This window comes from Centropristis striata, chromosome 4 (genome assembly GCF_030273125.1).
Source record: "Centropristis striata isolate RG_2023a ecotype Rhode Island chromosome 4, C.striata_1.0, whole genome shotgun sequence".
NCBI lineage: Eukaryota > Metazoa > Chordata > Actinopteri > Perciformes > Serranidae > Centropristis > Centropristis striata.
Genome location: NC_081520.1, coordinates 3,301,293 through 3,318,000, shown reverse-complemented (window position 1 = coordinate 3,318,000; position 16,708 = coordinate 3,301,293). Strand labels below are relative to the sequence as shown.

The following is a 16,708-nucleotide window of genomic DNA, read 5'->3' as shown; positions in this document are numbered from 1 at the left end:
GGGGAGACGGAAGGGAAGACATGCGGGAAAAGACTCCGAGCCGGATTCCTCTTTTTACGTTTTACTCACGGTGTCCTTGTATTTCACTCCAATATATAAAACGTATATAAAATCTATAAGTCCTGCAGCTCTATGGAATCAGCACAATCATGGCTAGAAGTGGGGACAACTCAAACAACAGTTAAAATGACATACAGTACAGGCCAAAAGTTTGGACACACCTTCTCATTCAATGCGTTTCCTTTATTTTCATGACTATTTACATTGTAGATTCATCAAAACTATGAATGAACACATGTGGAATTATGTACTTAACAAAAAAGTGTGAAATAGCTGAAAACATGTCTTATATTCTAGTAAGCAAAGGGTGGTTACTTTGAGGAATCTAAAATATAAGACATGTTTTCAGTTATTTCACACTTTTTTGTTAAGTACATAATTCCATATGTGTTCATTCATAGTTTTGATGCCTTCAGTGAGAATCTACAATGTAAATAGTCATGAAAATAAAGAAAATGCATTGAATGAGAAGGTGTGTGTCCAAACTTTTGGCCTGTACTGTATATCATAAAAAGAAAGGTCACGATAATACCTGAATACTAACAGTCTCTCCATCTCCCTGCAGGGCTTCCATCATCTTCACCCTTGTCTTCCTCTTCGCCATGAGGGGCCGAGTCAGTCAATCCAGTGACCCATCAGGTAGGTGACATCTGTGACAGCTTGTCATTAGACTTGTTAGAGGACACTACTCCCATTTAACACTGACTCTTTACTTTTCACCAGCACTTGAACCATATCACGCAGAATTAATGTTTTTAACAGGATCTGATTATTTCAAATGCTCTATTTTGGACCTGTTTAAAGAAGATATTTAGAATTAAGTGATTTTTTTTTTAAAGTTAACCCTTTGATGCACAACATTGGTCTAAAGTGACCCGATATGTGTGAGTTTTTATGTTCTATATCTTTACAATAAATATTTTCATCATTCAGTATTCCAGGTTTTCCTCAATTAGTTTGTTTTTGATCATCATACATCCTAATTTTATGTGTTCCTTCATTCATTTTTTTAATAAAATCCCTTTTTGTGTCACTACTCTTCTAATGCACAACATGGGTCAAAAATGACCCATATCCACTTTTTAGCAAGGTAGCTTGCTAAGCTAACTACTTAGCTAACTTCTTGGCTAAGTATTTAGCTAATTCGCTTGCTAAGCTAACTGCTTAGCTAACTTCTTGGCTAAGTGGTTAGCTTAGCAAGCTACTTAGCCAAGTAGTAAGCTATGTAATAACACGAAACCTTTTTTTCTTCATAAAGTATGAGAGGCAAAATGTATAATGATCTGTTGTTATCAAAAACAAGATATTTAAAGAATAATTGAAATATTCAATCATAAAATAAGTGGATATCAGAAGATAGAGCACAGAAACACACAGCAGCATTAAATAACAATATTATATTAAATAACATGGGGAATGAATGAGGGTAATTTTTGACCCATGTTGTGCATCAAAGGGTTAACACAGATGCACAGATAAAAAACGTATGTAGACAGAGACAGAATAACAGATTTTTCTAACACACAGTAGGATAACAAAGTTTCTATAATACGGTATCTCCTGACTATGGAAAATGTTCTGAGGCGTTTGCTCTTATTTAGCTCTCAAAGTGGATGAGATTGATGCATTTTACTTTACAAGGAGATGTTTCTTTACCTGCTTGACTGTTTCGACTGAGACTCCAATCATCCTCCGAAGCGTCATTTCTAGTCCTTAAATTCATTATGGACGTGGACTTAAAGTCATTGTTTTATTTTATGGCCTTTGTGCCCTCAAAAAATTGACAACACAAAAGTGGCCTTGCCCCTAAAATGACGAAATCCCAGGCCTGATCCAAACAATATTTTCTTTTTCCCTTCCACACTGTGAGCTTCATAGAAGGTGAAAATCTTTCTTGTTCATGTGGTGCAACTCTGCAAAAGCGGGGTTAATTAAAAGCTGAAGCTCTCGCCCCGCGGGACCAGAAATGGATGGTCCCTGAGAGAGGAAGGTCATTTGTAACAGTGTCTGAGAATAGAGGGGGGGTGGGGGGTGGACAGAGGGGGGTCGGTTTCTGGAGGATGGATGGATGTAAAGTGAACAGGGTAACAGATTGTGGTGGGGTGGATGGATGGAGCTGGTGTTGGTGAATGAAATGAAATGAAATGAAATGAAAGTTGAATGAATCCCTTGGGGGAACTGTGCTATAACACAAACTGCTGCAATACAAACTGCATATAAATGTTTAATTTCCTGTAGCTCTACTCAGAGATGATATCATGCACATGTATTTACTAGGTATGTAAACATAAAAATATAAAACCTTCAACACAAAGAGTAATAATTAAAAAGGTTTTTTCTTGCAATACTGTGCATGGCCACTGGGAAAAATCTGCGACAAAGCTAACTTGCTGCATGCTTAAAATTGGTTTTGGGTGGCCTGTGAATATTTGTAGGCTACCATTTTGGTGGGTCCTCTAGAGCAGTGATTCCCAACAGTCACGAAGCCCTCTTTTAAGGGATGTAATAAATCTAATGTGTTAAATATAGGTGAGTCAGCATTTAATTCATTAGTGGGACAAAAACAACTAAATAAGGGCTACATTAAACGTTTATTCATTTATTTAAATAGAAAAATCACTATGGAAAAGTTTAAAAATAAAGGCTATATCCCGAGAATAAGGACATGTGTAACATCCCTCCTGCAGTATACACAGGTAACCTCACCTAGCGGTAACCTCACCTAGTGGTAACCTCACCTAGCGGTAACCTCACCTAGCGGTAACCTCACCTAACAACAGAATCACAGAGCTAATGGAAAAATGGCGAAGCGTCAGGGAGACGAAAATGCTGAATATCTCAAAAAGAAATAGTACCATGAAAGTCACATTGAGTTCAGCTTTGGGGGGTCGCTAAAGTTTACAATGGTAAAAATGTGGGTCCCTCAAGAAAAAGGTTGGGAACCACTGCTCTACAGACTGCTTACCACTGAATAACCCAGTTTTCTTTTAGTCAGGTGTAGGTTTAGTAAGTTGTGATTGAGGTATATTAAATCTTGGAACCCATCTGCTGTCAGCCTATTTCTGGGGTTTTAAGTGTAGTCAGAGGATATCTGCTGCCTTCATACATTTGCACCTTAATTACTGTGAGAAATGCTGGATCTTATTCTCTTCGTTCACAAGATCAGTTGTTGCTTCCTGTCCCTTCTGCTCGTATGGAGTTGGGTAAAAGGGCTTTTGTTTACTCTGCACCTCATGCTGGAATATGGTACAGAGAGACTGGAGACTAACTGACTTCCTTTCTTTGAGCACTTTTAAATCCAAACATAGTTACTGAGGCCAATTGCACAATATGCATTTGTCTCTTAAGGTCTGTGTCTTATGTAAATATTTATTTTGTGTTTGCTGCCTCTTGGCCAGGGCTCCCTTGAACAAGAGGTTCTTAATCTCAATGGGATATTTCCTGGTTAAACAAAGGTTGAATTTAAAAAAAAAATCTGAATAACGGAATGTGAGACGGTTCCTGTTCCATGTGCCGGTCATTATTTAAAGTTTGATTAGCAGCTTCGTTGATACTTTTTGTTGGTGATTAAGTTCCAGCTAGAAACCTATTGCTGCAGAAAAAGACAGGTAACATTTTTAAAAAACTAATATATAAAGCTAAATTGTTGTCAGATGATAGCTGAGGGGTTCCAAGATTTCAATTCTGCCAATGTGTTTCTCCTCTTCTGGTCTCACACAGACTGTTTTCCTGCATTCAACCAAACCCTGTTTAATGTGATCAGTCATAATATTCGGGACTACAAACAGAAACCAGAATGGCTCCATAACAAAACCTGGTCCCGCTGCCTCCAGATTCTGTATTCATATGCACAGTATGTATGTAGAGATTACGATCATTTTCCACTTTGAGAAGCAGAAGAAGATGATCTTGGCAGGAACTGACGACAAACCAAAGTCCTTTAGGTTATTTTCAGCTAAGCTAAAACTAAAGTCATAGCTCAGGGAAAACACTGTCTAAAAGCTTCAATCTTTTCAGATATTAGGCCTGTTAAATAAGAAAATTTAGGCATGTTGTAGGACTAAATAATTACCAATTATTACTGATTTCGTATCAAAACAAAGATCAGACCGAAGGAATAGAGAAAGATACTGTTAAAGTAAAAGTCACTAATTTATTTATCGTCATGCACAAATTGTTTGCTGATGACATGAAACTGTTTGTGAATAATTTCTGTCCTGTCTGAACTAGCTCAATTTTAGACACATTCTTCTTGTGCATGTAGAGAGTAATTAAAATACCTGCAGGTCTGTAATTGCAGAACAGACAAAAGACACAGTAAACCGGTTCACTTTCACTTTTTATTTACTGCAGTGCATTTATTACACAACACAGCTCAGATTGAATCTAAAACCAGCTGCATGAGAATAAAAGAGCAGCATGTTAAAGATGGATGGATAATGTGTGTGTAGGGAGGCAAAGGGGTGGGGTGGTAGTGTGGGGGGATGGAGGGATGAGGCTGAGGGTATTACTGCAGACGGATGGATGGATAGATAGTGAGGGAGAAGGAGGTGGATGGATGTTGGAGAAGGTTTTAATAGAAAGACTAATACTCTGGGCAGGAAAACCTGACAGGTCAATTACCCTCACCACACACACACACACACACACACACACACGCACACACACACACACACACACACACACACACACAGTGTAGAGAGCTTCCATTAATCCAGCATTCAGTGTTCTGGATCTGAGAACCAGCGGGGCTGAAAGTGTTTGGGGTCTGAAACTGTAGCTCTGGACCCAGAACAGGCTGCGGTTTCTGAGTAAAATTCAAATCTTCTTCACATTTCACTTAGTTGCATGTAATATTTATAATAAGCATGGCTGTTTTTGATTCACCTGACCAACATCTTCTCGATTAATCATTATTAATTTATTATGAAATAATAAGAAATTGTGATAGTCTCTTTTTTTTATACTTTCAAAGTGATGTATTCATTTTGCATGTTTTGTCTGACAACATTCAAAACAAAAAATTACTGTACGTCATCGACTATTTGAAAGAAAAAGCAGAAAATCCACACATCCACACTGCAAAAAAAAGGTGTGTCTAAAAACAAGATAAAACACTAAATCTGAGGGAAATGATCTTGCTGCATGGACAGATAATTTCACTTGACAATATTCCTTAAATTAGTAATTAGTAATAGTAAGTGAACCCTTGATTTAATAACTGGAAAAGTAAGTGAACCCTTGATTTAATAAGTGGTCAAACCTCCTTTGGCAGCAATAACCTCAACCAAACACTTCTGATAGCTGCTGATCAGACCTGAACAACGTTCAGGTGGAATTCTGGACGATTCTTCCTTACAGAAGTGCTTCAGTTCAGTCATATGGATAGGATGTCTGGTGTGGATGGCTCTCTTAAGGTCAGTCCACAGAATCTCTATTGGATTGAGATCTTGGCTCCGACTGGGCCACTCCAGAAGGCAGATTTACTTTTTTGAAGTCATTCTGTAGTAGATTTACTTCAATGTTTGGGGTCATTGTCCTGCTTCATCAGCCAACTTCTACTGATCTTCAGCTGGCAGACAGCCACGCTCTCAATGATAGTAAGTGGTCCAGGCCATGAGGCAGCAAAGTCATGATGCTCCTCCATCATACTTCACTGTTGGGATGATGTTCTCATATAGGAATGCAGGGCCCTATTTACAACATTCCTAGTCCCGCGTGTTCTCCATGAACAATTCCATCATAGTTTCATCAATCCACTAAACATTTCCCAGTTTCAGCTGTTCAATCAAAGTGTGTGGTAGACTAGAGATGACTCAGGATGTTAACGAGTTCTGATGAATCCTTCTAGTCTTTACTTGTTACTCTGGAGTTCTGCGGTGGGCCTTTGGAGTCAACTTGGCTGGGAGTCCGGAGTCTGGGAGTGGACTGGTGAATACCTAAAGTCTTTGACATTACTTTGTAACCCCTTCCAGTCTGATGCAAATGAACAATTCTTGATCGCAGGTCTTCAGATATCTCTTTTTTGTGAGGCATGGTTCACATGAGCAGATGGTTCTTGTAAATAGCAAAATCCAAAAGAGTATTTTTTACAGCTCACTCACATATGATTTCATTGTTAGACTCCAAGTTTGCTAATTCATGACTCAAATTAGCTCTTAATGGAGTCATTAGCCTTTTTCTACCAGCATTATGAATGTTTCATGGATATATTCAATAAAAACATAATATATTATAATTGTTTGTGTGGTATTAGGTTAAGCACGTTGTGTTCACATACTTTTTCTTGCAACTATAAGTTTCCACTTTTATAGTTCCTTGAGGGTAAGTTAATGGGTGAGCTGGCCAAACACAAAGCACTCAATACTCTGTTCAGCAAGTTTTATTAGCACATTCGTGTTCCATACACCGCACAATTCCGAATGGCTATTTTTACAATACAACAGTCCGGTACACCGCTCGACTTAGGACTGTTGCACTTTTCAGCATTGGCTTTTCAGCATGACTCAATGCGGCCCTATCTTCCTCCCCTATACAACACATCAGGACAGACCCCCCTGATCTACATGTTCCCCTCAGTCATGGTGTTATCAGAGTTAAGGCCCTAGTGAGTTCCCACAAGGCCTTGTGTCTTGAATATCAAGCAGGACCACAGCTCGACACCCTGTGGAAGAGAGAGCAAAGAAAAGTGCGAGTACTCTGGGAAAATAAAAGCTTGTGTCATGTATTATTGGGACATCAGAGAGAGAGAAGAAAAGATGGGCCCAGTGTATCGTGTCCCCCAACACATTGGGCCTATAGCTGCATAACTAAGGGCTGGTCCAAGGCAGGCCTCAGCCAGCCCTACACTGTAACAAATTGCTGTGTATTTACAGTGTATTTACAAAAGAATCCTACTGTATTTTGAAATAATTGTAAAATACTGTTAAATATTCATCCCTCACATGTAAATTAACAGTTAAATCGGTCAATTGACAATAGATAACTGTAATTTAACAGCATTAAACTTTATTATACTGTTTGATAAATTACGATAAAGGTCATTACTATTGTACACTGAATCATCAGTTTGATGAGATGATGCATGTGGTCTAATTTAAGTGTATAATGGAGTCCATGGTGTGGCTAACCTTAAAGATGCCTGTCTGTTAAGAACACATCAGTCATCATATAATTATCACGTATTGAACAGTCATCATCTTTGTCCTCCATCTAATTTACTCATACATTATAAATGAGGCCCGTGAAGACCTGGAGGAGGATACTTGTCCATTTCTTGATTGAAAACAGTCAGCGCTGTAACCATCAGTCAAATAAATCAATTGTTGGGGAATTAGTTGGTGCTAATTTGGATGATCAATTATCGTTTAAGTCTTTGTTACAGAAAAAATCCCATTGTGAGGGTTTGCAGTTTCTCAGTGACTTCTCTCTTTGCATGTATAAAAACTACCGTACCCATGAGCCTCAGCAGATGACACTATGGAAAAAGTTAAATCATATTTTGGGAACAGGATTGGTAAAATGTATCCACAAAGTTCCACAAAGATCTGACTTTAGTTGGAGAATAATAGAACGTGAAGCTCTCTGATTGCATGTTTCTTTCAGCTGTGCTTTCTGAGACTATAAGTTGACTTCGGTCCTGAAGTGGTTTCTGTGTTTACAGTTCTTTTGAGCCATTTTTATGAAGATGTAATTGATTTTATGGTCTTCAATGACCTCCTTATGTGTGATGATGCAGGAGTTGAAGATGTTGGTACTCTTGTATCTCAGTCTGCTGGATTTCAGTCCAGTTTTTGATACTGTAAATCACAGTATCCTGACTGACCGACTCAGACAAGTGATGGCCATCTCTAGGTCAGCCATGGAGGGTCTCAGCAGTTTTGATATCGACATCTTTTTATCAGCAACTCTGTATTGAAAATTGAGGTGTAATGCAAGTATTTTTCCTAAAACATTTTGTTTAACTTCTATATATACAGGATGGTTTCTCTTGGGGAAATACTATATTCCATGGAATTTCCCTTTTCTTTGATTGTGTAAGTAAAGATGCAGGCAGGAATCTGAAATCGAACCACGTTGCAGTTCAATGATCTGCATCTCAACCACCAGGCTGGCAAACGGCCGATGATGAGCTGTTTTATTGGAATATAATATATTGCTTCTATTCAGATGATATTCAGTTGTACATCTTGACACTGAATGCTTATCTAAACAATATTAAAAAATAGTATTATTTACAGAGAACTGCTGATAAAACTGAAGTATTGTACTTGTACCCCAACTGGCTTTGTTCCTTAAGATGTGCAGCCACTTTATGTTTTTATTAATGTTGCGTTAAGTCACACCTTCAATCAGGCCACAACATTCACTCACTGTACAGATTAATTGATGCTTGTTTATGTCTTATATAACTTAATAAACAGTTTATGTTCAGTTTATTGATAGTGAATATTGAAGTTTGTGTCAAAAGCAACGTGCATCATACGTGCAAGTAAAATCAGATGTCGATGTTCCATTGAATTCCTCCGGTTTCCCAGCCTGACAAAAATAAATCACAGTGTGGGATATTTTCAGCATGAAGGTCAGGGTCACACAATTGTCCATGTGGCATTAGTCCAAAACTACCAGCAGTGTGTTTACATGTTTTTTCACTTATTTCTTATTTTGTTCAAACCAGCAGACACAGTTTACTCTCAGTTACAGCCTATCGTCCTCCTCTCACTCACAGATTTTGTCTTTAAAGCGTTTAGTGTGCAGCTCCAATGAGTTTCAGTGTTTTAATGGAGCAGCTGCCTCTATGCTTTAATCCTGTAATGAGATGGAAGTGTCGTTCCTTTAACAAGGCCAGTTAACAACGACATCTACTAAGCTCTGTTTGATTCTCTCGTAAAAACTCTCAATCAGAGCCCAGCCAACCGGACCAGACCCAGAGAGAGGGAGAGAGATGTCCTTCTACTCTAAATCCACTCCGTCATTTTAAAATTATGAAGTTATAAAAGAACTTCATAACAACAAAGACAAGTTTCTGCTCATTAGACCTTTTGCTCTGTCCAGGACACGTGTTCAGCATTAACACTGAATCACACCATGACTTCAAATAGTCTGTAAGACGATGAAAAATAACTTTTTCACTTTAGAAATGGTAAATAGACAACGCTTCTAGAGCCTAATGAGACTGAAACAGATACAACCGATACAGCCGTGCTTACACTGATGACGATGGATTCTTTTCACTTGGATACATTTGGGATCTAACGTCTTGTTCTCCAACACTTTTTGTTCTTTGGCTGGGCTACATCTGGATCATTTCCAGCGTCATTCTCACAATTTTATGCTCCTTGTTCTCATGATGATACTGATGGTTGTACTTGCATTTGTTATTTACCTCCAACAGAAGGTTATGTTTCATGTGTTATTCTTCTGGCCTGGTTTTTATGGCACTTATTTGAAGGGGGTAGCATTCAAGATTCAAGATTTCCTTTATTATCATTGTATTAAAAATATACAACCAAATTTACGTGTGCTTCTCATATATAAGGTGCTTAAAAACATAAAAAGACATTCAGACATTATGCACATGTAATAAATAGTCTAAAAGATAATAAATGGTAAAGGTAAAAGATGAAGTGGCAATGGATGCAAATTATGTTATTTCCTATTCAAGGTATGTATTGCTGTGGGGAAGTAACTCTTCTTTAGTCTGTTTGTCTGTGATTTGGCATCATCTGTAGATTTTCCTTGTGTGTAAGCAAGTTGATGTTGGTCAAAGTCCTGGGGGAGACTAGTTTGGAAGTGTTTTAGTACCAGACTCTTAAAACACTCCATTATTATTGGTGTGAGTGCAACTGGCCTATAATGATTAAGACTGTAAATAGTGGATTTCTTTGGAACTGGTATGATGACTCAGGATTCTAGACAGCATGGGACTTTTTCCTGTGTAAATGACTGGTTGAAGATGTCGGTAAACACAGAACTGAGCGGATCTGCGCTGGTTTTCAGTACTCCTGGGTACTCCATCCGGGCCAGCTGCCTTCCATGGGTTGGGTAATTGGAGTGTGCGCCTCACTTCATGTGAGTGTGTGGCGTTTGTGTCCTTATGGTTAGCGATGTGCTGGATGCCCTCCATGTTTGTGAGGTGATTATTATGGCAATTTTGTGGATTGCACCAAGTTAATGGGTGAGCTGGCCAAACACAAAGCACTCAATACTCTGTTCAGCAAGTTATATTAGCACATTCATATTCCATACACCGCACAATCCCGAAGGCTCTTTTACACTACAACAAAGCCCCATACACCGCTCGACTTATGACTGTTGCACTTTTCAGCATTGGCTCTTCAGCATGACTCAATGCGGACTCAATCTTCCTGCCCTATACATCACATCAGGACAGACCCCACTTATCTACACGTTCCCCTCTCACATGGTGTTACAGTTACAGTCACAGTTTGAGTTCCCACAAGGCCTTGTGTCTTGAATATCAAGTAGGTTGCCGCCTACTTCATTTCCCACCATGATGGGAAACACCAAATTTCCTTCACATGATCCTTGTTCTTGTTTTTGTAAGCCTGTTTTGCTGATCCCGCTCTTCAGGTCTGCTCTGGCAGCTCTGTACTGGATGATGTCTCCAGACCTGAAGGTAGTGTCCAGGGCTCCTAGGAGTGATTGAACTTCCGTATTCATCCGGTTTTTGGTTTGCGAAAATCCAGTTATGTTTATTTACATTCACTGTTTCATTGCAGTGTGTTATGTAGCATAACACAGGTTGTGTGTAAATGTCCTTGTGTTCAAATAAATCCCATATTGTGTGCTCAAAACAGTCCTGGAGCTCTGAGAGAGCTCCCTCAGGCCATATCTTGATAGTCTTTGTGGGCCAAGAAGAACACTTTACATTTAGGAATTATGCAGCTTCATTATTTTCTTTACCATTGGACGGCCATTGGACAAAGCCACTGGAGTCCAATGACGCCAGCTTATCAAACTTTAACTGCATTTAATTACTTTTCTACATAGTACAGACAATCACTAATGTAAACAAGGCTTCCCGTTAAATCAAAGAGTATATGGATAACCTTCCCTGATATAAAGTGGGTGCTGCAGACTCCATCATTTTTGATTATGTCCTCATTCCAGTCGTCACGTTTACTCGCCTGCAGCCACAGACTCCACTGGTTGCTCTGAAATGGTCGTGATCCTGTTGGAATCCTACAAAACTTTAGTCCACCAGTGGAATAGTGATTCGTACAAGCAGACATGTTGATGCTGGGAACAGTTTGTAAATGCTTATAAATGCTTCTATGTCAGTCGGAACAACTGGAGAACAACACCACTTCCGTTGCCAGAATGCGCGCACAACATTTTGTGACGTTGGCTGAAAAAGGGTCTATAAAGATGAAAATTGCCAAAAAGAGTCTTTAAAAAAATTCCGTAAAAGTTAGAAGTCTCTCACTTTTTTTCACCTTGCCTTATTAATAAGAATAATAATAATCCATTTTCTTTGTAAAGCACTTTTAATTGTTCAATACCAAGGTGTTACAGAGTACAACAAGATAAATTCAAGTTTAAAAACAAGAGCACCCCTTGTCTTGCTTTCATGGTAATATTTTGCATACAAATGAATTTAACTACTGACTGTAGCTGTTATTGTTTGCACACGAGAATAGAACATTTTATAGTTCACCAGTTTTTTAAGGTGGACAAAACAAATGTATATTTACATATTTATGCTGATGACACGACTGTATATGTTGTTGTTGGTGGGCTTTGCCACTATTCATGCGAACAAGCGAGTGCAACAGTACTAATGACTATGAGGAGAGACTCACACCTCCCCTTGTCTCTGACAGACAACAGCTTTTTTCTTCTCTACTGTATTTGGAAGATTAGAATCAGCTCTGGATGCCTCTAAAAATGTGGTGGACAGAGTTTCATGGCACTCAATGTGCACATTCATGTTTCAGAGGAATATTTGGCTTTGTGATTATGAGATACAGAGCGCCTGTAGGAGGAAACCACCTGGCTCTGTCCAAAGTTCAAATGTACATCTGTCAACACGTAATTATTAACACGTAATATCTGGTTTGTTTAATCAGTAAAAACAAAGAAATGAAGGAGTTTCTGCTCAAACTGTTTCTTGACAAACAGATCTGTATAAGCTGCTGGTTCTGGGTGGATGAATGAATGAATGAATTTATTTTTAGGACAGACAGTGCAGAGCCATTAAACATTGCAACATGAGACATGAGAAGATGGTTATACAAACAGGCTTAGCAGAATTGCTATATTTCACCCGGCTGTCCGTGAAGAGACCTGGGTAGGCAAGATGTTTTAGTAAGATTAAAATGTCTTGTCGTATTATTAAAATAGCAAATTTTTGCTAAATTTAAAATGCTTTTTTGATGTTATAAAACAGCGTTCAGTGGTTGGTTGTTTAAAATTGTTATGTTATAAAATAGCAGATTTAGCTTTTTGATATTATAAAAACAGCGTTGTTTTAAACTGTTTTTGTGTAATTGTCCCATTTTTCAGTGACTTTATGTGTTGGAGGAGTTCATTCCATTTTTTTGTAGCTATATTGCGGTTTGCATAGAGAAGCAGATGGATCATCTCCGTTGAATTGATCTTTGAACTATGTCTCCCTCAGATTGTTATGAGTGGGGGGAGTCGAGTGAGGCGGTCTCAGTCCTGGAGGGGGAGGCCGGCTGGCTCTCCTGCCCTCTTTTCTCCCATCCCTCTGTATACAACTACACCTCCACCCAGAGCGCCGGACACAGCCTGTACTGGTACCACGTCCCTGAAGGTCACGACCTGGAGCAGCCAATCAAGTACAGGTAATGATGTGTGGTAATAACTGATGCATGGTCAGCTTTAACCTTGTTGACAGCCCTTCTCTCTGCACACACTTCTGGTTGGCGGTGTCACCTCATTAGTCCCCAGTTTCTTGTTGATCTGAGAACGCCAGTAAAGTTCACAGGATTGCAATATACAGTACAGGCCAAAAGTTTGGACACACACCTTCTCATTCAATGCGTTTTTCTTTATTTTCATGACAATTTACATTGTAGATTCTCACTGAAGGCATCAAAACTATGAATGAACACATATGGAATTATGTACTTAACAAAAAAAGTGTGAAATAACTGAAAACATGTCTTGTATTTTAGATTCCTCAAAGTAACCACCCTTTGCTTACTAGAATATAAGACATGTTTTCAGTTATTTCACACTTTTTTGTTAAGTACATAATACCACATGTGTTCATTAATAGTTTTGATGAATTTAAATGTCAATAGTCATGAAAATAAAGGAAACGCATTGAATAAGAAGGTGTGTCCAAACTTTTGGCCTGTACTGTATATTGTCTAAATTGTCCTGTCAGTTGTACACCATGTATGTATGACTGTTCTGAGTGACTTGGGGGAAAAAAGGCAGATGACTAGAAATAGATTTGCAGAATCCAGAAAGACACTGAGCCTCATTTTGTGCGTCTCTACAGAAACTAGAATCAAGCTACAAATAACATGCCATTATTTATTTTTATTTAACAGCTGTTTAAAGTCTGAGTGTGATCACTTGTTTTGTTGGATTGAACTTGTGGGATTTCTCCCTTTTTCATGCAAGTTTAAACTTGTTTCAATAGAAACTGTTAATGAATATGAACAAGAACGTTTTAATACAGACAGTAACGAAAATCCTCATACTGGTGTGTATGTGACAAAGGGACAAATCAAGCACAAGATTAAAAAAATATCAAGAAATGTACATTAAAAATATTGCATTATTTAAAGGCCTGATTGCCCAGTGCTATTGTGAACCCCAAAGAGCCACAAAGAAACGACAGATAGACCTCTCAATCTTCATTTTAAAGAGCAGTCAGGAATCGTTCAGACTAATTGAGACACTTTAACTGACTGATGAAATGCATCGTAACGATTTCCTTTCCAGACAGGATGTATGGTGTTTTAGAGGCAACAGCTTGATTAGCGTCACCGGAGTTAAAAGGACCTTGTGTTTCTGATGTCGTTGTAATTGGATCTGATTCATTCAGAATCTAATGTGATTCTGTCCTGCAGCTCTCGGGTCAGCAAAGACAGAGACAGACTGTGGCTGCAGCCGGCCACCGCAAACGACACCGGGCAGTACATCTGTATGCTGCGGTAAGACACTTCAACTCACTGCCTGTTCCACATTTTGCGTTTTAGTGTTCATCAACTTAATCTTCTTTGAATGATCTTTATATTTATCCTTTTCACAAAGTTTATTCAGCAGTCATATTAAAACTCTGAACACAAACAAGCAGCTTCAGGGCATTTTTGCTCTTTTACATATTACCCACTGTGTCCTTGTATTTCACTGTAGTATATCAAATCAAAATTACTTTATTTATCCCAGAGGGGAAATTCAATTAGTTTGTTAGCTCTGTTAGAATAAGACAGCCTGATGGCTGTAGGAGAGAAGGATCTTTTGCATCTCTCCGTCCTGCAACAGAGAGAGAGGAGCCTTTTTGGTCCATAAAGGTTTTGTGTAGCGGATGATTTGGGTATTTCAAGATGGCCTTGAACATCTTGACAGTGCATCTCTCCACCACCTCCTCCAGTCTGTCCAACTGCCTTCATCTCTGTGTGTGATGCTTCCCTACCCAGCAGACTGCAGCATAAAACAACACACTACCACCACAGACTGATAAAACATCTGAAGCATCTTACTACAGATGTCCAGAGATCTGAGCTTCAAGAAGAAAAAGAGGAGGCTCCGCCCCTTTTTGTAGAGAGCGTCAGTGTTTAGGGACCAGTCCAACCTATTATCCAGGTATACACCTAGATACTTAGAACTTGGCACCACCTCCATGTCCACCCCACAAGTATTCACTGGCTGAAGGGGGGGCTTGAACCTGCAGAAATCTCTGATCATTTCCTTAGTCTTTGAGGTGTTCAGTAGGAGACAGTTCTTGTGACTCCAGTCACTGAAGGCTTTTATCAGATCCCTATATTCAGATTCCTGTCCATTCCTGATACACGCCACAATAGCAGTGTTGTCGGAGTACTTCTGGATGTGGCAGAGTGGTTGTATTTGAAGTCCCCTGTGTACAGTGCGAACAGGAATGGAGCCAGAACAGTGCCTTGTGGAGCCCCTGTGCTGCTCATTAATGTCCCAGAAACACAGTTCCCCAACCTGACATACTGTGGTCTTCCTGTCAGGTAATCTGTGATCCAGTAGATACAGGAAAGATCCACTCCCATCTCTGTGAGCTTGTTTTTGAGTATGTTGGGTTGGATGGTGTTGAATGTGCTTGAAAAATCAAAGAACATGATTCTCACATAAGCACCAGTTTCCTCCAGATGAGCAAGGGCACGGTGAAGCATGTAGAGGACAGCATCGTTCACTCTAATGTGTTGTTTGTATGCAAACTGCAGGGGGTCGAGTTTGTCTTTGACTTCAGCTCTAAGTAGGCGTAGAATCAGCCGCTCCAAGGTCTTCATGATGTGAGTAGTGAGGGCTACTGGGCTGTAGTCATTAATTCCAGCTGCACATTTTATTTTTGGTACCCGCACAACACAGGAAACCTTCCACAGTGCCGGCACTCGCCCCAACTTTAGACTGAGGTTGAAGATCTTGTGGAGAGGTTGACACAGTTGGGCAGCACAGTCCAGACAGACATGGGTGGAGGCTCAGGAGTGGTTGTTGCTTTACACATGTTGAAGAGGAGGAGGAGGAGGAGGAGGAGGTGAAGGAGGAGAAACAGCATTGGCATTGGGTGAGGCCGCTGTATTGAATCTATTAAGGGAACTGGTTGAGTTCATCAGCTCTTTCTACATCACCAGAACGTTTTCTAATGGAAATGTTCATAACCTAATATCCGTTTTTTTTTCAGTTCCTTCTACAATGAAACGTTTATTTTTGGCGATTGTTCTTTTAATATAAAAAACATACGAGGTTAAGATAATTTTGAAAAGATTGTTTTACAGTAGATCAGGTGATTCTAGGCTGCAGATGCTCAGACTGGATCACAGCACACAGCAGCTCAGTGGTCAGACCTGCAGGTCCTTTAGATTAAATCAGCTGCTGCGGTCATCTTAGACCCTCCAAAACTTAATCAGCTAAAGTGTCTCTGAGAGCGTCTTAAAGATCTCGGAGGATTACAGAAATGGACACTCAGATTTGACCCGTCAGCTGGCGACGGTCCAGACCTGCATGTGACACTTCATATCCTGAGAAATTAGGTCTCCAGTTCACAGAGCTGAGAGGATGAATGCTGTGCAGGACGCTCTGAGCAGACACTTTACAATGCAGATGTCTGTTAGCTGTTTAAAGAAGATAACTGAGTCTCTCTTCCACCTGTTTTGTTTTGTCTTTACTCTCAACAATCTCCCCCAACATCAGGAACACAAACTGACCATCAAAGTTAATTAATTAATCAATTGCAACTTAAATGTGCAATATGTATTTTTTTGGTGCTAGGGATTGGAGAACCTGATAATGTAATAAATTCCCGATAATGTAATAAAAATCTGCATTTGAGTCCATTGAAAATGTAATAAAACCTGATAATGTAATAACTTCCTGCTAATGTAATAAAGTGCATTTCCCAATAATGTAATATACTTTTTACCAATAATGTAATAAAGTATAACATTAATGGGAGGTTATT

At 39.3% G+C, this 16,708-nt stretch overlaps 1 protein-coding gene across 2 annotated transcripts in view; it reads left to right on the top strand.

Annotated features, from left to right (window-relative positions):
* The window catches only part of LOC131969965 (interleukin-1 receptor accessory protein), a 43,839-nt gene that overhangs the window by 10,638 nt on the left and 16,493 nt on the right, over window positions 1-16,708 (top strand). For both annotated transcript variants that reach the window (XM_059331201.1, XM_059331200.1), the window contains exons 2-4: window positions 626-699; window positions 12,704-12,890; window positions 14,133-14,216. In XM_059331201.1, coding sequence (XP_059187184.1) covers window positions 626-699; window positions 12,704-12,890; window positions 14,133-14,216 — 345 coding nt within the window. The remainder of the gene's footprint in view (window positions 1-625; window positions 700-12,703; window positions 12,891-14,132; window positions 14,217-16,708) is intronic.